At 44.4% G+C, this 27,380-nt stretch overlaps 1 protein-coding gene across 1 annotated transcript in view; it reads right to left on the reverse strand.

Annotated features, from left to right (window-relative positions):
* SHISA9 (shisa family member 9) overlaps positions 1-27,380 on the reverse strand; it is a 229,033-nt gene that overhangs the window by 21,221 nt on the left and 180,432 nt on the right. The window contains exon 3 of the mRNA XM_082200126.1: positions 5,806-5,961. Coding sequence (XP_082056252.1) covers positions 5,806-5,961 — 156 coding nt within the window. The remainder of the gene's footprint in view (positions 1-5,805; positions 5,962-27,380) is intronic.

Below are 27,380 nucleotides of genomic sequence, written 5' to 3' on the forward strand. Positions count from 1 at the left end.
ATTGTCAAGTTGGAAGGGATCCCAAGGGCCATCTGGTCCAACTCCTTGCAATGCAGGGATCACAGCTAAAGAACCCCAGAGAGAGGGCCACCCAACCTCTGTTTAAGAACCTTCAAGGAAGGAGAGTCTGCCACCTTCTGAGGGAGTCCGTTCCACTATTGGACAGCTCTCGCCATCAGAAAGTTCTCCCTAGTGTTTAGTTGGAATCTCCTTTCTTATAATTGGGATCAGCAATGTGAGATCAGGTGGCTGGGCTAGCTGGGTCTTTGGCCTGATCCAGCAAAGCTCTTGTTATGCTCTGATAGGGGTGGATGTTTCCTTTCTGCTTCTCACTTGGGTGGGAGAGATCCATGGCCCAGGGTGGTGAATCAAAGGGAAAAACCTAGCTGAGCATTATGTGTAAACCTGAAGATACCTGAAGATACATGAAATCATTAAATGTATCATCCTCTGGATGTGACAAACGATGCATTAATCTGTAGTTTGCAGCCTGCTTTTTCGGCATTAAACCTGGAGAGATATCCCTAAGGCTAAGACTCCCTTGATCTATTTTCCCTCCTCCTACAGGCGTTTCTGGAAGCTGAAAGTTCAATATTTTACTGCTGTCTGACACAGAGATTTGGAGGAGGGAAGGGGGAAAGTACCACTCTGCTATTAGTTTGCAGTCCCTGGCTTAGTATTTTCAAGGAAACGTAAGTCTCTTTTTACAAGTCTAGCAGCGTTGATGGAAACACGGTCAGAATATATTAGCCCTGCGCTGCTTCGACTTCCCCATTTTTCAAAACAACATCAGACAGCATTATCTGTCCTGGAGCCATGCTTGGATATTTCCTTTTTATTTACAAGAAAAGAGCACCGTTTCTTGGGGGGTATCTTGTCTTCCATTCCATTATTTCCACTGCTCACTCTGTGTATACACACATCTTAGTCAAACTTCCACAGGCAGGAAGCAAGTAGCTTGCCTGGAATTCAGGACCACATTCCAGGAGAAATATCGAGAGGAAAAAGAACTGCAGCAACGTTTTTGTACTTCTTACAGATATGCATCTGCCTCCCCAAATTCACAAAGCAAATTTATATTAAATCTGCATCTTCTAATGCCCATTGATGTTGTTGTTGTTGTTTAGTCATGTCCGACTCTTTGTGACCCCATGAACCAGAGCATGCCAGGCCCTCCTGTCTTTCACTGCCTCCCGCAGTTTAGTCAAACTCATGCTGGTAGCTTCAAGAACACCATCCAACCATCTCGTCCTCTGTCACCCCCTTCTTCTTGTGCCCTCCATCTTTCCCAACATCAGGGTCTTTTCCAGGGAGTCTTCTCTTCTCATGAGGAGGCCAAAGTATCAGAGTCTCAGCTTCAGGAGCTGTCCTTCCAGTGAGCACTCAGGGCTGATTTCCTTGAGAATGGACATGTTTGATCTTCTTGCAGTCCATGGGACTCTCAATAGTCTCCTTCAGCACCATAATTCAAAAGCATCAATTCTTTGGCGATCAGCCTTCTTTATGGTCCAGCTCTCACTTCCGTACATCACTACTGGGAAAACCATAGCTTTAACTATACAACCTTTGTTGGCAAGGTGATGTCTCTGCTTTTTAAGATGCTGTCTAGGTTTGTCATTGCTTTTCTCCCCAGAAGCAGGCGTCTTTTAATTTTGTGGCTGCTGTCACCATCTGCAGTGATCATGGAGCCCAAGAAAGTAAAATCTCCCACTAATGCCCATTGATAGAGTACTGCATTAGTTTCTGGTCTTCCTCCTTTTCCTTGACCCTCTTGAAAGCTCTTTTGGTTTGTTCTCTAAAAAGAAGGTATTTCTGTGTGCTGTTTTGTGATCTGGCCAATCAAAGGTTGTATAGCTGGCATATTATAATACCATGTAGCAGGTTGATGGAACTTTCTTTCATATGTGGTGGACTTGTAATAGGGTTGTGATAGGGTTGTGTCCGGGGTGAAAATCTGAACACAAATGTTGATTGCCATTTCTGATCTATTTTGAACTATTATTTATGAAAAACAGCACTGCCCACATGGCTTGCCATACATCTGGATTTTCCCAGACATCTTGCCAAGTTTTGCCAAGTTTTGCCTGGGCACTGCTTTCAACCACAGTATTCTGGGTATGTCCAAGAAATTCTGGACGTATGGCAACCCTAACTTGTAAGAAAGTGAGAGTTTTTGGGGGCATGACATATGACAAGATAAAAAGGATGTTTAAAGTGATTATACCAAAACAACCGGAAGCCTTTCTCTTAGGGATTATAGGGACAGAAGTTCCAAAAAAGACGATTAAGTCATTTATGTAAATAACAACAGCAGCCAGGATTCTCTACACACAAAAATGGAAGGAAGAGAAGGAAGAAGTAGTTCCCTCCAAAGAAGAATGGATAAGTGAGGTTGTGGACTATGCAGAATTGGCAAAGTTAACAGCCAAAATAAGAGAATCTAACGATGATTGCTTTGTGGAAGAATGGAAGTCCTTTTCGATTTAAGTAAATATTATAGTATGATGAACTCGCAAGCAGGACTTGAAATATGAGCAGCAGAAGGAAATAAAGAACACAGTAGGAATGTATTGGTATAAGAGATAGGAGATATTGTGCAGCAGAGGGGGAGAAATTAAAACACCATGGAAAATGGGGTGGGATGTCGGAAAAAGACAAATTTATTATGTATTGAAGTATATACAGTGGTGCCCCGCAAGACGAATGCCTTGCAAGACAAAAAACTCGCTAGACGAAAGGGTTTTGCGGTTTTTGAGCTGCTTCGCAAGACGAATTTCCCTATGGGCTTGCTTCGCAAGACGAAAACGTCTTGCAAGTTTGTTTCCTTTTTCTTAACACCATTAATACAGTTGCGACTTGACTTCGAGGAGCAACTCATAGAACGTGGTGTGGTAGCCTTTTTTGAGGTTTTTGGTGATTTTTGAAGCTTTTCCAAAACTTTTCTGACACCGTGCTTCGCAAGATGAAAAATTCGCTAGCTGAAAAAACTCGCGGAATGAATTAATTTCGTCTTGCGAGGCACCACTGTATGTCAATTTTATAAAATTTATTAAAGCAAAAGGTATTATAGGTAAAGGTAAAGGGACCCCTGACCATTAGGTCCAGTCATGGCCGACTCTGGGGTTGCGGCACTCATCTCACTTTATTGGCTGAGGGAGCCAGCATACATCTTCTGGGTCATGTGGCCAGCATGACTAAGCCGCTTCTGGCGAACCAGAGCAGCACACGGAAACGCCGTTTACCTTCCCACCTTTTATCTACTTGCACTTTGACGTGCTTTCGAACTGCTAGGTTGGCAGGAGCTGGGACCGAGCAGTGGGAGCTCACTCCGTCACGGGGATTCGAACCGCCGACCTTCTGATCGGCAAGTCCTAGGCTCTGTGGTTTAACCCACAGCACCACCCACGCCCCTAAATTATAGTACCACATAAACCATCAGATTTCCTTAGATGGTGACATCACAAAACTATATCAGCAGAGTCAAAAGGATTACTGCTCTTCCTCTGCATGGCAGAATATTTTTACTCCAATTTGCAGCCCCTCAAACTATCGTCCAAACTATAGGAAAAACTTTTTTTTCTGAGATCATCTTCTCCCCCACCTCATTTAAGGTCAGGTTTATTCTAATGGTTGCAAGTAAAGCTTGACCTGTTTATGCAATCCAAGTTTTGAACTAATTCCACAGAGTCCCTGAGATAGTCCTCTTTCTAGCCAGCTGTGATGAACAAGTCCAGGTACGTTACCTCTGCTCTTGTCATTGGCGCATGAGTGAGCAGTGACCATTTAAGCATGGGAGTAAAAAAACATGCTTGATGAATCGAGAAAGAGAGAGAATAATTTATGCAGAAAAACCACTTTCAGCACTTTTCTACATGAATAATAAAGTGCTGGAGAAATTCCCCAAGAGACCACAACCGTGTCAGTAATAAGGAAAAGTCTGAAAGCAGAGTTTGGGCACATGTGTCTGAAAACTTTCCCTTAACACTATTGGCCGAAGCAGCCTTTGCAGGACAAATATACTAGGGCTGTGCACATTGGCTCTGTGAATACCACAAACTGTGAGCCAGGGTGGTGGAGAGGGAACCAGGGGGGTGTCGTGGTTACAGTTGGTGGGCCAGGACCTGGGAGACCAGGGATCAAATTCTCACTTGGCCATGAAGCTCAGTGGGTGACCTTGGGCCAGCCACTACCTCTCAGCCTAAACCACCTAACAGGGTTGTTGTGGGGATTAAATGTGGAGGGAGAGAGCCATGGAGCCACTGAGCCTTGAGCTCAATGGAGTAAGGTAAAGGTAAAGGTACCCCTGCCCGTATGGGCCAGTCATGTCCGACTCTAGGGTTGTGCGCCCATCTCACTTAAGAGGCCGGGGGCCAGCGCTGTCTGAAGACACTTCCGGGTCACGTGGCCAGTGTGACAAGCTGCATCTGGCAAGCCAGCGCAGCACACGGAAACACCATTTACCTTCCCACTAGTAAGCGGTCCCTATTTATCTACTTGCACCCGGGGGTGTTTTTGAACTTCTAGGTTGGCAGGCGCTGGGACCGAGCAGCGGGAACTGCAAGTCCTAGGCACTGAGGTTTTACCCACAGCGCCACCCGTGTCAAAGGTGGCATATAAAAGCAATACAGTGGTACCTCGGGATACATACACTTCAGGTTACAGACGCTTCAGGTTACAGACTCCGCTAACCCAGACTCCGCTAACCTCGGGTTACAGACCGTTACAGACTGCGCTAACCTCGGGTTAAGAACTTTGCTTCAGGATGAGAACAGAAATAGTGCTCCGGCGGCGCAGCTAAAGTGGTACCTCAGGTTAAGAACAGTTTCAGGTTAAGAACGGACCTCCGGAATGAATTAAGTACTTAATTTTATTTTCAATCTTAAAAAAAGCTCAACAACTTTGGTCGGCTCTCACTTCATCAAATCTGTCCCTCTTTGGAAAAAGTTTGGGCACCCCTGCACTAGAGCAACAAGACTTTGACCCCTGCTCCTCCTCCTCTTGCACCCTCCATGCCCCCCAGATCAGCTTTGGGGGGTCATGAGAAGCCTCAGAACAGCACACAGAGGGAGAAGAATGAATAACATTCCATTTGGTAAACGTAAATGTTGGCACTGATGGAACAATCGTAATAGTGCAACATTAAAATCCATCCAAAGTCTTCACAGTAGGCTAACTTTTACTTAACCTACACCTAAGCTAGTCATGGTGGTTCATTTCAATAGGCCTACTCTGAGCAGCAAACATTAGCTGAATACATTGATCACCCAATGCATTGAATACCCATTGTTTTTGAGTTATGAAACCAAGAGCTTAAATGCTGGGCTTTGTTGCACACAGCTTAAAGCTTATATATTATTTAAAATTTAAAGAGACAGGGGATTATCAAAGTGAGACTATGGGAAAAAAAAGATCCCCCCTCCTAATATTGATGAAATAGTTGGACTTGTGCAAAATAGCTTTGCTAGATTTCTTTTAAAAAATACACGAGGGAGAGCTTAATGAAACCGAAATAGGAAAATGTGAGAAATGGTATTCTATGTATGTGAAATATGACACGATGTATTTATAATAATTTTGTGTGAGTGATAGAAAGAATGAGGTGATTTACCATAATAATTTTGAATATAATATATGAAAACTTTTGTACATTATTTTATATGAAAAAGCAGGCTTGCTGCTTTTACAAAAGCCAAGAAATCTCCCCCCCCCATTTAGCTGTGTGAAATATTAAATGGACATTGAGGCATTCAGTCTGCTGACGTGGCAAAATTAACGAACGAGGGGAATTCAATATTCTTTGCTTACCTACTGCTTTTAGGGATGCATACTTGTTAAGCTCCTTCCCTGGCGGCTGCTGTTCGTACGGATTTGTGATCTGTCCCATGCTTGGGAAGGAGTGCGGATGTGTCAGCTGTGGGAGAAGAGGCGATGTTGGCACCACGTTGTTCATCTGTGTTGCATCTGTATAAGAGAAGTAAGAGGAAGATCATCTCACCGAAAACAAATCAGACCTCTAAGGTTCAACATCAGGGAAATGTCCTGCCTGTAAGGCAATTTCAGGGGTAGGCAACACAGTGTCCCCCAGGTGTGGTGGAATACAATTCCCATGAACCCCAAGCAGGGGATGATGGGAGCAGTAGTCTAGGGTCACTGAAAGGACACTGTATTACATAATTAAGGGACGCGGGTAGCGCTGTGGGTAAAACCTAAAAATAACCCACTAAAACTAATTTCGACACAACTTAGTGCCCTTCCACACATACCACCAAAAACAAGAGAAAGTAGCTAAAAAATAGTAAAATGGGTCATCTTATTTGACATTAGAGGCCCAGAAGAATAGGATGGTTCTAACCAGAAACATAGTAAGTTTTATGAATGCGGCCACATGCACGTGCGCACACACACACACACACACACACACAAATTCATTGGAGTAAAACTCATCAGAATACATTAGATAAACTATTCTAATACACTTTTAAAAGAAAAACTGTTTTTCCCAGGGCTTCATTTTTATTTTTAAGCCCAGTATGCTTCATGTTTGAAGAACAATTTGAAACCAAGTCTCCTACATGAATTGGCAAGACCCTACAGGGTCCAGCCCAAGGTTTATAGCTGCTCTAACACTGCACATCTATTCATTTCTACTCAGAAGTAAGTGCCATTCAACTGAATGGGGCTGACTCCCAGGTAAATAGTTTTTGGATGGTAGCCATCTGAAGGCAGCCCTGTTCAGGGAAGTTTTTAATGACTGATGTTTTAATGTATTTTTAATCTTTTGTTGGAAGCCGCCCAGAGTAGCTGGGGAAACCCAGCCAGATGGGCAGGGTATAAATAATAAATTACTACCACCACCACCACTACTACTACTAAGTCATCCCAGGGGCCATAGAATACAGTAGGTTCCTTCTCTGACAACGGAGAGGAAGATTCTTCTTCCATTGCTGCAGTATAAGTGGACTCTTAATTGCATATTGTTGGACCCAAGAGGCATCATTCAGGTGGTGAACTTCTAGGCTGTCTCTAATTGCCTCACACCCCTGGAATTTTGGCACCCTAAGTAGCTGAGTTACTTAGCTACTTAGCTAACCTACTTAGTTAACCTATCCATTCTTAAGGAAATCAGCCCTGAGTGCTCACTGGAAGGACAGAGGCTCCAATACTTTGGCCACCTCATGAGAAGAGAAGACTCCCTGGAAAAGATCCTGATGTTAGGAAAGATTGAGGGCACAAGGAGAAGGGGACGACAGAGGATGAGATGGTTGGACAGTGTTCTTGAAGCTACCAGCATGAGTTTGACCAAACTGCGGGGGGCAGTGGAAGACAGAAGTGCCTGGCGTGCTCTGGTCCATGGGGTCATGAAGAGTCGGACCCGACTAAACGACTAAGCAACAACAACAAGTAGCTGAGTTGGCCTCATATAACATCCACAGTATAGCAGTTGCTTGCTCCTCTATTGCCCTATCATTGAGTTTCTTTCAGCTCAAAAAGAGGATGGGGAAACAGCCACGATACCTTTAATGTGCCTTATTACCTCTTTCCTAATATTTCAACATTAGGGCACTCCCACTGCCTTTTAATGCTGTCGCTCAACAAAGTGGCTGAGAACCATCTATCACTTGTAACAGCCATGGCATGGCTAGCTCCAATCTAAATCACAGCACAAATTACACAGCAGTGCCTGTTTTCTGCTTACTCCCTACAGAGGAGCCAGAAAGCTGAACTCGTGTGGCAGGCTAGTTAACTCCCCACAACATCAAATTCAGGGTTAGAATGTTCAAGTCCAAGTGGGAACAATCTTATTCATGCAGAGTGAATTGTTCCCTTCCCGGGAATCTGGCGGTGGCCTCAATGGCTCTGCAAAGGAAGCCAGGATTTTGAGAGACTCTTGCCACATGGTTTTCTGCAAATGGCTAATGGAGCAGAGTAGATCAGCGGGGGCACCCAGGGGAAAACATTAAAAAAAAACCCCACTCTGCTAATACCAAAGGAAATCGCTTGAAAGTCTGAATGCCAATCTCAATTAATAGGGTAAGCAATTCTGAAGAGTGGATGGAGAAATTGGGTGAAATTTCAGGGGGGTGGGGGCTTATAATAGAAGTCTTGAAGATGGACCTGAAATTCAGGAGAGTGAAATTTTAGAACCATGGGTGTCATCTCTTGGGTTCCCTTCCCAAGTCCCTTATGACTTGAGTGTCACAAAATCTGTCTTGCATCTGTATCTTTGGTAAGGAGCCTGATCTCTCTTGTAGCTGCTCTATGCCTTTTCAATCTAAATAAGGAGTTGATTTAGACCCAGTGGCATGCGGTCAGTGGACTAGGGGGACCAGGCTAGTCCCCTAAATGTTCCTGGTAAATTAGAGTATGAAAGTATTAAAGCCTAGCGCCTCCTTCCCAAAACCTGGGAAGCTTCTGCCTAGGCTACGGAGGGAGGCGTGATGCTCCAACAGCCCTCCTGCCACCTTCCCAAAGCCCGCCTGGCAGGCATGATGCTCCTTCTGCCCAGCTTAGGGAGGGAGGCATGATGCTCACCTGTGGGATGTCATGATGTGCCCCCCATCACCACCACAAGCTGGTGCCTCTGGTTCTAACTGCTCCCCTACAAAATATTTCACCGCACGCCACTGTTCAAAACTGGACTAGACCTGTAACAGACAAAGCTCTAGCCACCCACCCCCACTATAATGGGGAACCTGAAAATAGTTGTTCTCCCTTCCCATTTACAGAGAAGTGGATGGAATTTGCAGGTCTGATCCAGCAAGGCTCTTGTTACATTTTTATGTTCTCATGCTATTGTTATAGGTCTTGGGTGCTGGGGTTTGCAGGTGCAAGTCATACATAATTCTTAGAATTAGTAAAAGTTAGAATCAATCAAGGTTTGATGAAACTGTGCCAAACACGGAAATTCCTGGGTTCCACTTATGCTAAGGAGCCAGAGGGCTAGCTGAGTGTAAGTCATTAAGGAGCAAAACAGAGTAATGGCCCATCAAGGGAACCATCAAGAGAGAGTGAGCTAGTGGGCAGAGACCACAGAGGATTTAAATGACAAGCAAACAGGAGGGGAATATCAGTTTTGCAAGTAGTTTGGCAAGCAGAGAGGGGTGGGTGGGCAGAACACCATGTCAGCTGAGGAAGAAGGCTAGAACAAAGAGACAGAGAGAGGATGGAGGATTTTTCTGTCTTTAGACCTAAGCCTGCTAAGCCTATGGAAGAAGTAAGGGCCCCTCTTGAAATGTGATGTGTGTAAATAAAACCGTCTATTATAAAGACACCACAGTCTCTGCTGTGCCTCATTGTCCCAAAAGGGGGCACAGACCTTGATAAGCGCAACTGCAACGCTGTGGAGATTGGGGTGGCATGCAACATTATGTTCTTGTTAAATTTTTAGGGCAAGTTACTGACCTTTACATCTAGAGGCTGACTAGCAGCCTAGGAGTTAAAGAAGTGAAATCTCCAGTTGAAGAATGTATGCCTCTTGTATGTCACAAAGATCCATTGCATTGTTTAAACTGATTTTTGATCATGTTTTTCTTTTTCTCTTTTAGTATCATTCGTTTATTGAATTCATATCCCACCTTCCCTTCCAAAGGAGTCACATCCTCAATATATATATAAAAAATTTAAAACAGTTAAAACATCTAAAAAGAGTTTCAGTTATTCCCCCCCCCCCAAAAAAAAACCCCACAACACCACCCAGTTTCAGTTAAAAACATTGTCTCATCCAGTGATACCAGGGTTATATTTGTTGTAACCTGCCCTGGGATCCTATGAGGAAGGGTAAGAAATCCTATAATGACAAATGTTGGCAGAAGATTTGGGGGACCGTCTCCCTTGATGGCACTACTTCCTCAGTGCTGTAGGCAATTTGCTTTCCTTGGATCTCTGGGAACAACCCAGACCACTACCCAGGGGAAGAGGGCATGGCCCTCCAGTGGGACCGCAGCACCCCCCTGCTGCCTGCTGCAAAGCTTATCATGAAGGAGAGAGCATGGATATGCACTGTATTCTGCTCTGGTCAGACCTCACCTGGAGTACTGTGTCCAGTTCTGGGCACCACAGTTCAAGAAGGACACTGACACACTGGAATGTGTACAGAGGAGGGCAACCAAAATGGCCAAAGGCCTGGAAACGATGCCTTATGAGGAACGGCTAAGGGAGCTGGGCATGTTTAGCCTGGAGAAGAGGAGGTTAAGAGGTGATATGATAGCCATGTTCAAATATATAAAAGGATGTCACATAGAGGAGGGAGAAAGGTTGTTTTCTGCTGCTCCAGAGAAGTGGACACGGAGCAATGGATCCAAACTACAAGAAAGAAGATTCCACCTAAACATTAGGAAGAACTTCCTGACAGTAAGAGCTGTTTGACAGTGGAATTTGCTGCCAAGGAGTGTGGTGGAGTCTCCTTCTTTGGAGGTCTTTAAGCAGAGGCTTGACAACCATATGTCAGGAATGCTCTGGTGGTGTTTCCTGCTTGGCAGGGGGTTGGACTCGATGGCCCTTGTGGTCTCTTCCAACTCTATGATTCTATGATATGCAGAGAAAAGTTCTCCTCTCTCTCTCTCTCTCTCTCTCTCTCTCCCTCTCATAACAACTAGAACTTCCGACAACCAACGAAGCTGCATGTTGGAAGACACAGGACAGACAAAACAAAGTGCTTCTTCATGCACCACATAGTTGAACCATGGAACGTGCTCCCACAGGAGGCAAAGAAGGCCACCAATTTTGATAGGCTTAGAAGAAGATCAGACAGATTCGTGGAGGATAATGGCTACCAGCCACAATCTCTGTCTAGCCACCTCTGCTGTCAGGGGCAATATTCTCCTGAATGCCAGTTGCGGGAATCACAAGTGGGACGAATAATGTTGCCCTCAGTCCCTGCTTGCCCGATTCCCGTAGGCATTTGATTGGCCACTGTGAGAGCCAGAGGCTGGATTACAGGGCCATTGGCTTGATCCAGTAGGGCTGTCTTCTGATGTTCTTACCTGGTAGACCAGTGTTCAAGTCTGCATGAAGCTCGCTGGGTCACCTTCCCCCCTCAGCCTAATCTACCTCACAGGGTTGTTGTTGGGATTAAATGAGGTGAGATGGTAGGAGAACCGTGTAGACCACCTTGAGCTTCTTGGAGAAAAAGCTGGGATATAAATGCAGATAAATAATGAAGAAATGAATGTTCAAAGCTCTTGGCGGTAGCTGCACCTTGCGGCAAGGACTTCCATGAGCAGAGAAGAAATTTAAAACAGAGCAGAACTAATGCTCAGCGAGCATTGAAAGAGTCTTCTGATATGGCAGGTGAAATCATACATAATTGAAAAGTAAAAAGGGGGGGGACAAGGAGAAAAGATCTTTCTCTCGCTGACACTTTGCTCTTCACACTGAAGATATTCTCTCTCTCCTCCTCCCCCCACCACCTCAGATAAGAGATAAGCTCAAGGGTGAGCTTTGTTACCATTTTGACCGCAGCAGCCCTTCTTTTTACCCATCAGCCTTCAGCCTCAAAGGCAGTCAAGATGCTGCGGGTGTCTCAACCTGATGTTATTTTAAGAACCCATTTCTCTGGAGCTTCCGCAGTGATCGATAAGGACTGTATCTAGACGGGGATGTCTTGTCGTGATGATGACCCACTTCTATTTTGGGTTGCGAGGGAGGCCTTCTGATGAAGCGAGACTATTTCACTAGCAAAAGGACGCGAGGGCAGGGGGGAAACCCATACCTTTCAGCATATGGAAACGAGAGTGGCAGAAAAATTAATGGAGTGTGAAACATTTTCTATTATTATTTGTAAGTGTCCCCAGTGTCGGGGAGGGATGCTGATGCTGCATAAGAGACAGGGAACTTAATTTCAGTCAGAGAACAGTAAGAACTTGATCTTTGAGTGTGGCAGCACCTACTCTTCGGAACTCCCTGACTGTTGATATCAGGCCGGTTCCTTCACTGTACTGTTCTGCACCTGCTAAAAACATTTTTGTTTAGACAAGCCTATCCAGATATTTAGCATGTTGATATGTGTTTTGAGCTACTGTTTTTGTTTTATTGTTGATTTGCATTTTTCAATGTTTTAAATTATTGTTGTTATTTGTTTTCATTGATTTTACTGGTTTAGCTTTTTGCAAACCATTTTGAGGTTGTTGGGTTTTATAGTAGTAGTAATAATTAATAATAATAATAATAATTTATTTGTACCCCATCTGACTGGGTTGCCTCAGCCACTCTGGGTGGCTTCCAACATATATAAAAACATAAAAAAGATGAAACATTAAAAAGCTTTTTACAATCAAGTGTTGTAAAATTTAATGAAATAAATAGATCATAAGCTGTGCTCCCACATGACAGTGGTGAGTAGGACTGGATGGAGAAGTGGGCATGACCAAAGATGAAAGAGGGCAGAGTTAAGGATGAGACTCTGACCTTTGTACCATAGGTTACATTCGAGCCACACTTAAGCCAGAGGTGTCTACCCACCCACCCACACCACTCCATCACCCATTCACAATTAAATATCACAATTCACAATGACCACACTTCAAACACACATTTCAGCCACTCATAATAACTCAAGGAAGGCATGGAACAGAAGCTGAGAAGGGATGGTGGCCACCTAAGGAGAGTCCTCAAAACCAGACAGAGACGTTCTACATATTGTCTTCATCTGTACTAGTGGTAGTCACTAGTAGGGCTGTGGACGACATTGACAGTAGCCAGAATGGGCCAGAAGGACACTGGAGGATAGATTCCCTACTGAGGGCATCCTTGGCAAAGGACAAAGCATAAAGGCTATCAAATATTCATACAGACAACTCAAGGTCTGACCAGCGATCCACCAGCCGTGGCACCACAACTAAGAAGGCCCTGCCTCATGCGCATGCCAATCTAATGGACCTTAAATGATGGAGCCTCAGCAAGGGGCCCCTCAGAAGCCCATCTTAGAGCTCAGTTCGGTTCATACAAGTGCAGGTGAGTCTTCAAAAAGACCTGCATTGTTACCTACCAAAGTCCAGCCCTGAAAAGACTATTCGGTCAGTCTACATGATGACCTGGGTTACGTGACAGAAGCATCCTGGACAATCTCTCTCCCTGGCACTTCCTTCAAATGCCCATGAACATCACTATGAAGCTACCTAAGCCATTCATGCATCAAGTCTGCACGTGGGGTTCCCCTCCCCCCTTTAAGTCGCTTTGGGATTTGCAAATATTTTCGATCAGCCAGTTCATTTCACAAATCCTCTCCAACATTAGTCACACACTCCTTTGCTGCTGGCAGGGATTTGCCTGCTTTCAGCAGCACGTTTGTGTTTTCCACCGTGCGGAGGTGATTTGTAATGCAAAAGTCAACAGGAACACGGGAACACATAGAGCAGAGGGCAGGAAACAAACCCAAGAAAGAGGAGATGGAGTGGGAAAACGTTACATGCTCTGAGCTACAGCTCGAGACTCAAACAACAGTCCTGCATCTTCTTCAATGTTGTCGTCTGCTCTAAACAGCCCTTCCTCCCATATGAGCCCAGGGCAGTTTACAAGGATTATGTGCAGCCTCTTCCATCGAAGACTTTTGCATTACAAACCTGTGCCACACATGTCAGCAATTCAGGTGCCCACAGTAATAGGGCATCGCTGTGTTAAATCTCGACTAGGAATGGGTCCCCTTATTCAGCAGCAGTGACATATGGTTTTCAGGGAAACTGAAATGCAGAATGCGGACGAAACACTCCTGTCCCCAGAGTTTCTAATTGTTTGCCATGTTTTACAGTGCTCAGGTCATAGCATACCAAGTAAACACAAACACATACACAATACATGTTCACTTCTAGGCAGAGTTCACCTTCGCTCAATATGCACACAGATTTAGAATGAGCTACAGAAACACGTATAATTTTAAAAATCTAAGCAGAAGCAAAGCATTTTGCAGCACCAGAGTGGCTTTTCCTTTTCAGCTGGCAAGTTAAGTTGCTGTGGCAAAAAAGGTGACCAATAAATTTAATAATACTAATAATTAACAATACTAATACAGTGGTACCTCAGGTTACATACGCTTCAGGTTACATACGCTTCAGGTTACAGACTCCGCTAACCCAGAAATAGTACCTTGGGTTAAGAACTTTGCTTCAGGATGAGAACAGAAATCGTGCTCTGGCGGCGCGGCAGCAGCAGGAGGTCCCATTAGCTAAAGTGGTGCTTCAGGTTAAGAACCGTTTCAGGTTAAGAACGGACCTCCGGAATGAATTATGTACTTAACCCGAGGTACCACTGTAATCAGTGCTGTTTTTATAGAAAAAGAGGTGCTGGAACTCACCATGAACACCTCCCTTGCTCTCTTATAATGGCAACAGTGCCCGCCTGAGAGGTGCAGGGACTGAGTTCTGGCGAGTTCCGGCTGAAAAAAATGCCCTGCTAATAATTATTGTGATTACTTTGTAGTCTACTGTATCTAGAAGGCCATGCAGGGGCATAAAAACAGGATTGGGGGGAAGCTGTTTCTCCAGATGCTGTTGTATTCCAATTCCCCCATTCCCAATGGTAAGGGATGATGAGGGCTAGTTCATGAGTCCCGTGAAGATGTCTTGGCAGGGCTGGTCAGAAGGGAAGGAAGAATGGGCTGACAGGAACTGGAAAAGGGGAGATAGCCACCATTTTTCAGCCTCACGTAGTGGGCAGTCTTGTGCCAATATGAGCTGCCTGGGACACTGCCTTCAAGCACAAATTAAAGGAGCAAATATCTACTGCGTACAATGTTTTTACATGAACCAAAACAACCTGCAGAGCCTTTCGTTCTTCAGATAAGAGGAAATCTACCCAGAAGGCAGATAAATGTGAACCAAATGTGAACCAAATTGCCAATTAGGAGATCACCCAGGCCTGGCAAAACCCAATCATCTAATGGATGTATTCTACCGCTCAGTGATAAGGGCTTTAAAGACCCATTCACCCCTTCCCCCAGCCAGCCTGTTTTGCATTCCTTATTATTTTCATAGCGGTATGAATGCCCTTTGCAGAATTGCTCCTTTGACAACTAAACAGAGGCACAAAGGGCAGTTTTGCAATTTTTAAATGTATGCTTCTGTCCCGTGGCTAGAGGCTGAGTAGAGGACCTGACCTTTTGGATGATAAATGGAGAAAATCAGACACATAGATTAGTAATAATGTTGTCGGGGATGTATTCATTTAAAAGCATAGCCTCTTTTTGCATGGTATTATTGGTTCTTGTCAAAGCATGGGATTTCCTCAAGGAATTATACACATTCACACTGGGGCAGTAAAAAGTCCTGGATTTTGCACTGCCTGCTCCTGTGCCTGCAAAGTTTGAGTGCTGTTTACAAGCTGTGTTGCTCAATCCCCTATAAAACAGTGTGGAATCGGAGTGTCACCCATGCAACTAAAGGACTTGAAGCATTGGTCAAAACTCTCATCTCTCACCTTCCTATCCATATTGGTAAGTAAGAAACTAAGATATACTGATTGGTCCATCAAGGACAGTACTGTCTACACCAGGCTTCCTCAAACTCGGCCCTCCAGATGTTTTTGGCCTACAACTCCCATGATCCCTAGTTAGCAGGATCAGTGGTCAGGGATGATGGGAACTGTAGTCTCAAAACATCTGGAGGGCCAAGTTTGAGGAAGCCTGGTCTACACTGACTGGAGGTGGCTTTCCAAGTTATGAGTATCTACACTTCCGACATGTGTTGCCATACACCCGGGTTTTCCTAGGCATTTTGCCGATTTACGGAAATTCCACCCAGATACTATTTCCAGCAGCCCAATCCCAGCTATGTCTGGGAAATTCCAGACGTATGGCAGCCCTACCCCTGCCTGATGTCAATAGGCAAGGAGTTCCAATGTGCAGTGTTGCCATACCAGTACCTGACCTACTGGTGAGTGTTAATGCTCTCTTATATTTTGATGTGAGCTGTTAATTGCTGATTTCTAAGTGGCTTTTTGTTCATTTAGTGCAGTAGTATTATACTTTTTATAAAGTATCATGATTGGACTACTGCATTTAGATGACTTTGTGTTGTTGTTTTTTAATGTGAACTGCTTTGGGCACAGACGTATTTGTGGAAAGTGCAGTATATAAATAAAATTGACTATGACTAAATTAGCACATGGACATTTTATGCAAGCCAGCATCCTCCTTGATCCTCTTTCTTTTTTTGGTGGTATGTCAGTGGCTGCTCTGTCAGATGTTCTTATCTTCCTCAGACAATAATGAAAGCTGGTGAACCGCCTTCTCTACACATTGAATGCTGCCTCTGCTGGATTCAAGGGGTCAGGGAGTGAAGGAGGCCTTAGACTAGGTGTGGTGAACCTTTGGCTCTCCAGATGTTGCAGCTCCTGCCATCTCTGACCATTGTCCATGCTTGCTGGGGCTGATGGGAGTTGTAGTTCACCAACATCTGGAAGACCACAGGCTCCCCATACCTGCTTTACTGCCTTCAGTGAGACTTCCACTTCACTGTTCTTGTCACAGTGCCACCTGGCTACACCACCTGTTCTTATGACCTAATCCAGGCATAGGCAAACTTGGCCTTCCAGATACTTTGAGACTACAACTCCCATCATCCCTAGCTAGCAGGACCAGTGTTCAGGGATGATGGGAATTGTAGTCTCAAAACATCTGGAGGGCTGAGTTTGCCTATAACTGACCTAATCACATCATGAGGAGTATGGTGGGATATGCATTTATAATTGGGATCAGGGAGAAATGAATTACTCGTGTGTGTGTGTGTTTGTGTTTGTACAGAGAGAGTTCAGTTTGCTGAGGCTTCTTTTGAATTGAGCCGAGGAGAATTTGCTCATCAATAATTGCCTCACAAATTCTTACATAGAAAGATTTCCAGCCTTTCTGGCATGGCTTCTTTGGGTAGCCGGAATGTAAAAGTGGTGAATAATTCAACATTCCACTGACCTTTATGATTTTTCTCTTCATATAAGAAGGAAATGTGCTCCCATTGAACACAAGGCCAGCAGGCTTTTTTCCTTCAGTTGGAGCATGTTAACCAGGAACGGTGGGAGGAAAAAGATTGGCTTGGTTTCTTGGGGTAAACATGTGTTTATTATTTATTATCATTTCAGTTCTGTCCCGCCTTTCCTTCAAGGAAATCAAGGCAACGTATGTGGTTCTGCTTCCCACTTTGTATCTTCACAACAACCCTCTGAGGTAGACTGTGACTGGCCCTAGATCGGCAAGTGAGCTTTGTGGCTCAAGTAGGGATTTGAACCCTGGTCTCCTGGGTGCTAGTCCAGTGCTCTAACCATTGCACCACAGGGGCAAATCTGCACTCAAGACTGCCTTCTTTAAAGTTTACAAGTGTCTATAGGGGATGCTGAGGTAAGGATCATTCCCTATACCCCCTTAGGCTGTGTTCTTCATGCAAATAATCCAGCAAGAGCTGCTAATTGCTTTCTGTGTGAAAACTTACAAGTACTCATACGTTTTAGATGCAGAAGTATGTCTGATAAAGCAGCCTGCAGTTTAGTGGGAGATGTCCCCAATCCAAAACTCTGGGCCTAGTTTCAATTTCCAGTATATCCAGGTAGATCTGAGGGTGACTCCTACCTGGAATGCTGGGCATCAGGGCAAGATGGACCAATTGTCTGACTTGGTATAAGCAGCTTCCTATGTCACACACACACACACACACACACACACACACTCATACTCATTCATTTCATTCGTTTATTATATTTCTATGCTGCTTTTCACCCATATGCGTCACAAAGCAGCTTACATACAATAAAAAATAACATAATAATAATGACATAGGACTCATTTAGATTGGTAAAGAAAAAGTGTGTGTATGCGATATAATAATGTGACACCAGGTGGCGATGTGGAGTTCTGTCTCTCCCTACCAGATTTCCCTGTATGACTTAACAATGCTTTTAACTAAATCGCTCCTTTGATGTGTCTAGGTCCAGCCATAGTAGAACATCACAATTGCAACATAAATTATATAAAATAATTAACAAATCACCAATAAAACAACTACCTTCTATAAAACACGCTTAACAAAACAACTTAAAAACAGGTTGAACAGCACAACCACAAGAATAGTCATAACAACAACAACAACAACAAATTTTAATTTGTACCCCGCCCTCCCCAGCTAGAGCAGGGCTCAGAGCGGCTAACATCATATAAATAATACAATATGCATAAAAATAAGCAATCAATCGATTAAAATGCATCTCAAAATTAATTCAAATCAATTAAAAGCAAAATTAAAACTGGACAAATGACAGTCCTCGGGTTAAAATTGAAAGTGGTTAATACTTCTCTTAGTTAAACGGGAATTCAATAGGTGTGGAAGGCAGTGCAAACATCCACAGCTCTAAATAAATGGTAAGAGGAGGAAGACTCCACACACACCCTGAGACAAAATGACCATCATTTTAATGAGGTTTCTCCCAAATAATCCTGGGAGCTGTAGTTTACCCTCACAGAATTACAAATTCTTGCACCCTTAGTGAACTACAGTTCCCAGGTTTCTTTGCAGGAAATCATGTGCTTTAATTGTGTGGTGTAGACCTGCAGTCATTCAACAAATTCAACATATATATATATATATATATATATATATATATATATATATATATATATATATATATTTGCTTTCGTAGATTTTCACGGGTACAGGAATGCAGGTTTTGGTGTCTTCGGGTGTCTTCCCGTGTAAGAGTCGGGGTGTCTGTGCGACGTTTCGACGAGGTCTCACTCGTCATCTTCAGGCTGAAGATGACGAGTGAGACCTCGTCGAAACGTCGCACAGACACCCCGACTCTTACACGGGAAGACACCCGAAGACACCAAAACCTGCATATATATATATATACACACACACACACACACACACACACACACGACTTATCTGGACCGTTTTTGTTTTGGAAAGTGAAGGGGAAATGCACTGAAATGCACGGGATGAACAAATGATTAATGGGGAACATGTAAATACCCCACAAACATTGTGCTATAGCCACCCCATAAACAGTTCAGAATGAATGCTCAGTAAAGAAAGGGCGCGATCTAAGCACAACGTAAGCTTTGTGCAAGCAATTCAGGATGAATGTTCAATAAGCCGGTCGTATAGTGGAGGGCAGGGCACTTTAATTCACTTTAATTGTGCAAGGCTGAGTTTATGGTATTTATTAAACTTGTAGACCATCCTTCATCTGAAGATCACAGGGCAGTTCACAACAAAATAAGAACACTATATATATATGAACACAAAACAAACCAATAATCTCCCTCCTACAAACACATTTAAAAGGTCACAGAATGTACTTTTGTTTTATTTAAGATCTCTCCTGCAAAATAAAGAACAGACTGGAGGCAACCTTAGAAAGTTTATCACCCTTTCTACTTAACAGTGGTCCCTTGTGCACAAAGCTTGCTGCTGATAACCTCGGTGAAGATGAATATCGTTCAGATGTCGATGCAATTAGTAACTAAGCCAAATGCCTTCATATTATGTAAATACCGAAAACAGCATCATTTGAGGTGGCATGAGAACTGCAGGTGACAGATTACTTCCCTGTCCTTTTCATCTGTCAAGTCAGACTAGCCTGGTAGTTAACATATTTTACCATAATATTAAAGGCAGTTTAGCATTAGGAAGTCATTAAATAAAATAAAAAAAAACATTTCTCAGAGGTATTAATTAGGGAAATGTTGCTTTATGCTCATAAACGCTTTATGTTTTCCCGACTAAGGGGGTCATTTTCATAAATAATTTGAAATGTTTGCAGTTCTGATGGCAAAGAACAGGAACTTTAAAGGCCTGGAGGGAGAAGCAAGGAAGGGAGAAGAATGCTGAAGGGCAAATCAGCAACATGGCCCAGTGCTAACAGAACAACTGCTTAAAAATGGCAGATAGACAGGAATGTAGGCATGCCACCATATACCACTATTTCTCCATCGATCCCAGGGGTGTGGAAGAGTTTCACATTCCCTTCTGGGCAATCTTCTGGAAGCCATATTGCTGAGGCTGATGAGAGTTTTGGTCCAACTACACACAGAACCATAGAATTCAACCCCATGCAATGCAGGAATATGTAGCTGTTTGCATATGGGGATCAAACTTGTGACCTTGGTGTTATCAGCACCATGCTCTAACCAAGTGAGCTGGAGGGAGCCATGCTAGCCTCACTGACTACATAAGGCAACTCTCACATAGCCTCAGACTTATCATTGGATCAGGCTGGTCTAACGATAATCTCAAAAGGAAGTTAGAACTGGCCTGAACCACCTTTCCCGCCGATCAGAAGGTCTGCGGTTCGAATCCCCGCAACGGGGTGAGCTCCCGTTGCTCGGTCCCTGCTCCTGCCAACCTAGCAGTTCAAAAGCACGGCAAAGTGCAAGTAGATCAATAGGTACCGCTCCGGTGGGAAGGTGAATGCCGTTTCCGTGTGCTGCTCTGGTTCGCCAGAAGTGGCTTAGTCATGCTGGCCACATGACCCGAAAGCTGTACGCTGGCTCCCTTGGACAATAAAGCGAGATGAGCACCGCCACCCCAGAGTCGGCCATGTCTGGACCTAATGGTCAGGGGTCCCTTTACCTTTCCCTTTCCCAAACCTGGTGCTCCCCAGACGAGTGGAACAACAGATCCCAATACTGCTATACCTTGGGTTAAAGTCACGTCAGGTTGAGCGTTTTCAGGTTCCGCTCTGCAGTGACCCGAAGGTAACGGAACACGTTACTTCTGGGTTTCGCCGCTCGCGCAGAAGCTCAAAATGATGTCACGCGCATGTGCAGAAGCGGCGAATTGCGACCCGTGCGCGAGCAGATGCTGGTTGCGTTCTGCTCAGGATGCGAACGGGTCTCCAGAACGGATCCTGTTTGCATCAAGAGGTACCACTGTAGCCAGTGTGGTGTAGTAGTTAGTGTGTTGGGCTAGGAGCAGGGAGACCAGGGTTCAAATCCCCACTCGGTCATTGAATTCATTGGGTGTTCTTGAGCCAAACACAGCCTCTCAGCTTAACTACATCACCAGGTTGTTGTGAGGATAAATGGGGGTGGGGTGGGGCATGTACACCACATCAATCTCCTTGGGGTAAAGGCAAGATATAAATGAATGAATGACCATTCATCATGCTGGCTGAGATTGAGAGTCCAAAACATAGAATCATAGTATTGTGGGGCTGGAAGGGGTTCCAAGGATAATCTACTCCACCCCCAGCAACACAGGAGTCACAGCTAAAGAATCCTAGATAGATGGTCACCCAACCTAAAACCTCCAATGAAGGAAAGTCCCCCACCTTCCAAGGTAGTCCCTTACACTGTTGAACAGTTGAATGGCCTCAGTCCAGTATACCTGAAGGAGCGTCTCCACCTCCATCATTCAGCCCAGACACCGAGGGCCTTCTGGCAGTTCCCTCACTGCGAGACGCCAAGTTACAGGGAACCAGGCAGAGGGCCTTCTCAGTAGTGGCACCCGCCCTGTGGAATACCCTCCCACCAGATGTCAAAGAGAAAAACAACTACCAGACTTTTAGAAGACATCTGAAGGCAGCCCTGTTTATGGAAGCTTTTAATGTTTAATAGGTTATTGTATTTTATTTTATTTTTTTATAAAATTTTTATTAGTTTTACAAAAGTTTTTATAACAAACAAACATAAAAGAAAAACAGACAAACAAACAAATATAATTTCAAAATGTCCTTTCATAGACTTCTTTCCTCGGACTTCCCCATACCTCCCCTTTCTGCATCCTCATGTCCAAATTTTATAGCAACTTATAAATGTTCTTTCCCATCCTAATTCATCATAGTCCTTTCTTAATCTGATCTTATATTACTGCAACCCTTTCTCTCTGTAAAATCTCGACATTCTAAGCTTCATCAAGTTTATAATAGTTCTTAAGATAAATCTTAAATTTCTTCCAGTCTTCTTCCGCAGTCTCCTTTCCCTGGTCACGAATTCTGCTCGTCATTTCCGCCAATGTCATATAGTCAATCACTTTCATCTGCCATTCTTCCAAGGTGGGTAAATCTTGTGTCTTCCAATACTTTGCGATCAGTATTCTTGCTGCTAATAGGTTATTGTATTTTAATATTCTGTTGGAAGCCGCCCAGAGTGGCTGGGGAAACCCAGCCAGATGGGCGGGGCATAAATAATAAATGATTTTATTATTATTATTATCAGAAAATCTTTCCTAATGTTTGGTCAGAATCTTCTCAGTCTTCTCTTCTCCAGGCTAAGCCTACACAACACTCTCAACTGTTCTTCATAAGGCTTGACTTCCAAACCCTTTATCATCTTGGTCTCCCTCCTCTGTACAGGGCATGAAATTGGGGAAGTCTGCTGTGAGGTGTCAGGCAACAGTAGTCTTTTTTGTGGGGATAGAATAACTTCTCCAAATCACAATAGTACATTTCTGATCTCTTGTGACATCAATTGTTAGACTAGCAGCAAATATTCGTGTATATCATTAGCACAGGTCCACAAATGAAAAGTGGTGGATTAAAACAGAAACAAAAAAATAATAATTGTAGTTTAATGATTCAGCAACAGTGACTTTTTAAAAGCAAGAAGCAGATCTTTTAGCAGGTGAACAATGCATTCCCCACCACTAAATGATCATAGTAAGGGAAATTAGGCTGCATTCCTATGTTCACTTTCCAGGTGGTAAGCCGCATTGAATGTGATGGGTCATGAGACAAGGTTACTGAGATCCAGATTACATAGAAGTGCAAAAATGGAAGGTGTGGGGTCTTCCTAACATAGGACTTCTTCCTAGGTTGGCAAAGCAATCCTAAATACAGGAAGCCAGTGGGATTTATGCCAGATTAATGTAAACTGGTGTAAATTACCCTCTTCCAGGAGCAAGGCTGCTGTAAACTGAGCTGTACAGAACCTGATAGAGGGAATACAAACCTCAGGTGGGTTTGACCAAGAGGGTAAATGGGGTGGGAAGGCAGTAGGAAGGTCAGTGAGCTGTAAACTCACTAGCAGAACCAATCTGGCACTGTTGCTGGTGTGCTCCGAACCAACTTTGCCCCTTCTCCTGTTAAGCAACAGCAACCTGCCTGCCAGAAAGACAACATCCTGTCTCTTCCCCAGGTGGTGAACCACTTCTGCGAGCTATGAAGGTGTCTCCCATTGACATTTTGAAAAGCTCAGTAAGCCCTCTGATACAGCTCAAAAATTAATATTAGTAATAAGGAACAGAAAGAAGCTTAGCCCAGTAATGAACATCTGATATGTTTACGCTCTTCCTTAAAAACAATACAGAAACAAATCACACATACACAGACCAGAAGCAATTTATCTGTTCATGGAGAGAACCAATACCAGCTTAAATAAAAGCAGTTGTTTATTTGTGAAAAGGTGGTAGAGTAAAGGGGAAGGTGGAAATTTAAGGGAAATCATTGGCATCAACAAGCCAACTTAGACATGTTGGAGTTGCATATTAGAGATATATTTGTCTGCAGAAAACACTGGCTGGTGTGACTGGAATGTAGGGCAGTTTAGAAAGGGGAGAGTTATGGGTGTTGCTCCACCCACTTTTGCTTCTGGCTCCTCCTATACTGGCATGTGGTTCCTGGAAGGCTTTCCACAATAGGCTATGGTAGGGCTGTGCACTTTGTCCCCTTATCTAATTTAGGGCATAATATGTTGCTTTAGTGGGGCCTAGATTCAACTAGATCCTGGACCATAAAGAAGGCTGATCGCCGAAGAATTGATGCTTTTGAATTATGGTGCTGGAGAAGACTCTTGAGAGTCCCCTGGAGTGCAAGAAGATCAAACCTATCCTTTCCTAAGGAAATCAGCCCTGAGTGCTCACTGGAAGGACAGATCGTGAAGCTGAGGCTCCAATACTTTGGCCACCTCATGAGAAGAGAAGACTCCCTGGAAAATACCCTGATGTTGGGAAAGATGGAGGGCACAAGGAGAAGGGGACGACAGAGGATGAGATGGTTGGACAATGTTCTCGAAGCTACAAACATGAGTCTGACCAAACTGTGGGAGGCAGTGGAAGACAGGAGTGCCTGGCGTGCTCTGGTCCATGGGGTCATGAAGAGTCGGACACGACTAAACGACTAAACAACAAGATCCAACTCAGCATAATCTGGGACTGACCTGACACAACCTAGATTTGGTCTGACTACTGACACAGGAGCATTGCAGAGTGTTCAGTGATGGTCCTAATTAAACATGTTGCCTGGGGGGGGGAGTGGAAGAAAGAGGGAAGAAAGAGAGGGACACAGAACACCTGCCCATCTCCTTCTCCTCCCCTCTCCTTGGAAGCCCCAGATCGCTCTCAGTGGACCTGACACAACCTGAGTTGACACAGGGCTGCCTCAACCCATCTGGCTGAACCCCAAATTGAGCAAATCAGCCCAAGTCAACCCAAGACCCAGGATTCAGCCATTTCCAGTGCACAGCCCTAGAATTAGGCTCTCTGAAGAAGGGTCCCTGGTCCCTGAAGGGAAAATATACCAGTGCTCAAAATCACAATATTATTCCTCATATATTTCTGAAAAGTATCAGCAGCCTAGCAAGGAGTGCCTTTTTTCAAACATGAAACTGGCTCTCAGTTACAGTTTTGGACTTGCTAAATCAGCTTAATGGGGTATAATGATATTAGCAGCATTAGCAATCAGACGTTCAAAAGGGTGTGTGTGTGTTTTAAAGACTCTCCATGAAATGCAGAGCTAATGCATATCGCAGGAACAATTTCCGTGCAAAAACAAAAAAAGCAGGGGAATGCAAAACGATGCACTCTTGACAATGTTTCTGGATGATCCATGCTCCTGGATAAGAGGAGCATTTAAATAAATGTGTGCTCGTGATTGAGGAGTTCTCTTCCCACTCTCTCATTTCACTTATGCAAATTGAATATTGGCTACTTAAGGAAAGGCATGAAGTGAGAGGCACAATCTTTAAAAGAACATTTGTATAATGGTAGTATAATGGGTACAGTACACTAGGAATAAGGCGGGCAAAGGGGCCCATCAAGTTTGTAGTTCTCTACTATCTCGTGTTCAGGCTACGTGATAGTCAGAAGAAAAAAAATGAAAAGCCCAGCATTGTTGAAGGATAAGCAGCGGATCCCACAAACAGGCATTTTGCAGGCCTGGGTGGGGCCACCTTCCTTCTTCTGACCTGGAACACAGCCCGCTCCCTTCCTTGACAGCATGGCTGCCATCCCTGCTGATCGCTTTCTCCCACACCACTACAATCGCCCAATCACCATGTGTAACAGGTGGTTCCACTGCAGTATTTGCCAAGTACAGTGGATGCTCGGGTTGCGAACATGATCCGTGTGGGATTCACGTTCGCAACCCGCAGTGCTCACAACCTGCGTATGCGCGAGTTGCGATTTGGCGGTTCTGCACATGCGCAAAGCGCGATTTAGTACTTCTGCGCATGTGCGACCGCTGAAACCCAGAAGTAACCCATTCCAGTACTTCCGGGTTTCGGCAGTCCGTAACCTGAAAAAACGCAACCTGAAGCAGCTGTAACCTGAGTAAACCGACTGTACTTCTGCCATCTCCAGGGGGCCGCGTGTACCTGGCCTTGGTGCCTGGCCTCTGCCCCCCTGCTACCACCTGCTGCCTCCATGGCCACCTCCACACGCCATCACATCCATGCCAGAGCTGCCCAAGGGGGTATAGTAAGGCATTCTTCTCACCCGTGTGCTCCCTCCCCCTTTAGCCTGCACGCAGACATACAATCTTGTCTCTGTGTGTCTCTGTGTCGGGGAGGACCACAGCTAATACAATCCCCATTCTGCCTCCGATAGGCCTTCTTCTCCCCCTGGCTCAAGGCTGAACCTGCAGGGAGTCTGTTGGACTTGGGTTTCTTTTTGAATTCTCCAAATTCCTGGAGAGTAATGCCTGCTAGTCCAGGCCTGGAGGCATTTTCCTGCAAAAGACTGAGGTCTATCAGACTTATGCCCTGCTTGTGGACTACATGGAAGAATCTAATTGGCCACTGTGAGAACAAGATGCTGGATTAGATATATCTTTGGCCTGATCCAGCCGGGCTCTTCTAAGGTTCTCATACAAAGAAACATTATTTCTGTATGATTTGTCCCAGAGTGCGGCAAGTGAGGAACTAAGAGCCTGTCGCTTCATTATTATTTTTTTGGTAAACTGTGCTCTGCCACATTGAATAAGATAAGCAAAGGATTTAAATTGAGGGCATGGCCTACAATCTAAACAACACATTTAAGATGCCTACAGATTTCCAGCCTTAATAACTGGCTGACCCAAACCATCCTGTTAAATCTTGCTGTTGCTAAATACCATCTGAACACTGACATCCTTTCATTAGACCGGCATATTTTAAGGCATCCACTTTCAGCATTGGGTATCCCAAGATCGCTTCCGCATAGCATGTCTACAGCACTTCCACAGTGCAATCCTGTACATGTTTGCTCAAACGTAATCTCAGTGGGGTTACTCCCAGGTAAGTGTATATAGGAATAGATCTTCAAATATTCAAGATGTTTCACTTACAGTATACAGTCATACCTCGGGTTACAGATGCTTCAGGCTGCGTTTTTTCAGGTTACAGACTGCCGAAACCCGGAAGTACCGGTACGCGTTACTTCCAGGTTTCAGCGCATGCACAGGAGCTCTAAATCGCACTATGCGCAGAAGCACTGAATTGCAACCCGCGCGTGCACAGATGCGCAGCCGTGGGTTGCGAACACTGCGAGTTGTGAACGCTGCAGGTTGCAAACGTGCATCCCGCACGGATCATGTTCGCAACCCGAGTGTCCACTGTATATTGTTATAAGTCTTGCAGCAACCCATCAATGTAGGCCCGTAGCACTAACCCCAGTTTGCGGTCTGAGAGACACCTCCCACTTTTTCATCAGGTCATCTCCCCCTGGCCCATTGGATCAGGGTCTACCTGCTATGAATCCTGGCCACAGGTCAGCCAGTCTTAGATCACAGATCTAAGGCACAGTTGCCTGTGTCCTGGGAACATTCAAATGTACAAAAAGTTAAGAAAGGTACAGGAAAGTCTAAAGAGCTGCCTCATCCATTAAAACCCTTCTTAGGAAAGGCAGGCAGTTAGGTAATTTCAGACTCTGGACTTAATAGCCTTATGCCTCCAGCTCTTTAGATTGTGAAAGTGCTTCTTCATACAGCGTATAGCTAAACTCTGGAATTTGCTCCCACCATCATTCAAAAAAGACCTTAATTAAAATATGCAATAAAGGAATCCTATTAAAACACAGTGATTAAAAGAGCAGACTCAGGACAAGAAATCAAGGTTGTGAGCAGTGCAAGAGATCAAGGAATAATGTGTTTATTTCACTCTTGCCCCAGTGTGGGGAGCTGCACTCGGGGGCCCTCCTGGTCTTTTTGCTAAATGGGGGTGCCCCTGGGCATCTGCCAAGATGGCGCCCCTGTTAAACAATGTTAGAATA

The sequence above is a fragment of the Podarcis vaucheri genome (genome assembly GCF_965113315.1).
Source record: "Podarcis vaucheri genome assembly, chromosome: 14".
NCBI classification, from domain to species: Eukaryota; Metazoa; Chordata; class Lepidosauria; order Squamata; family Lacertidae; genus Podarcis; species Podarcis vaucheri.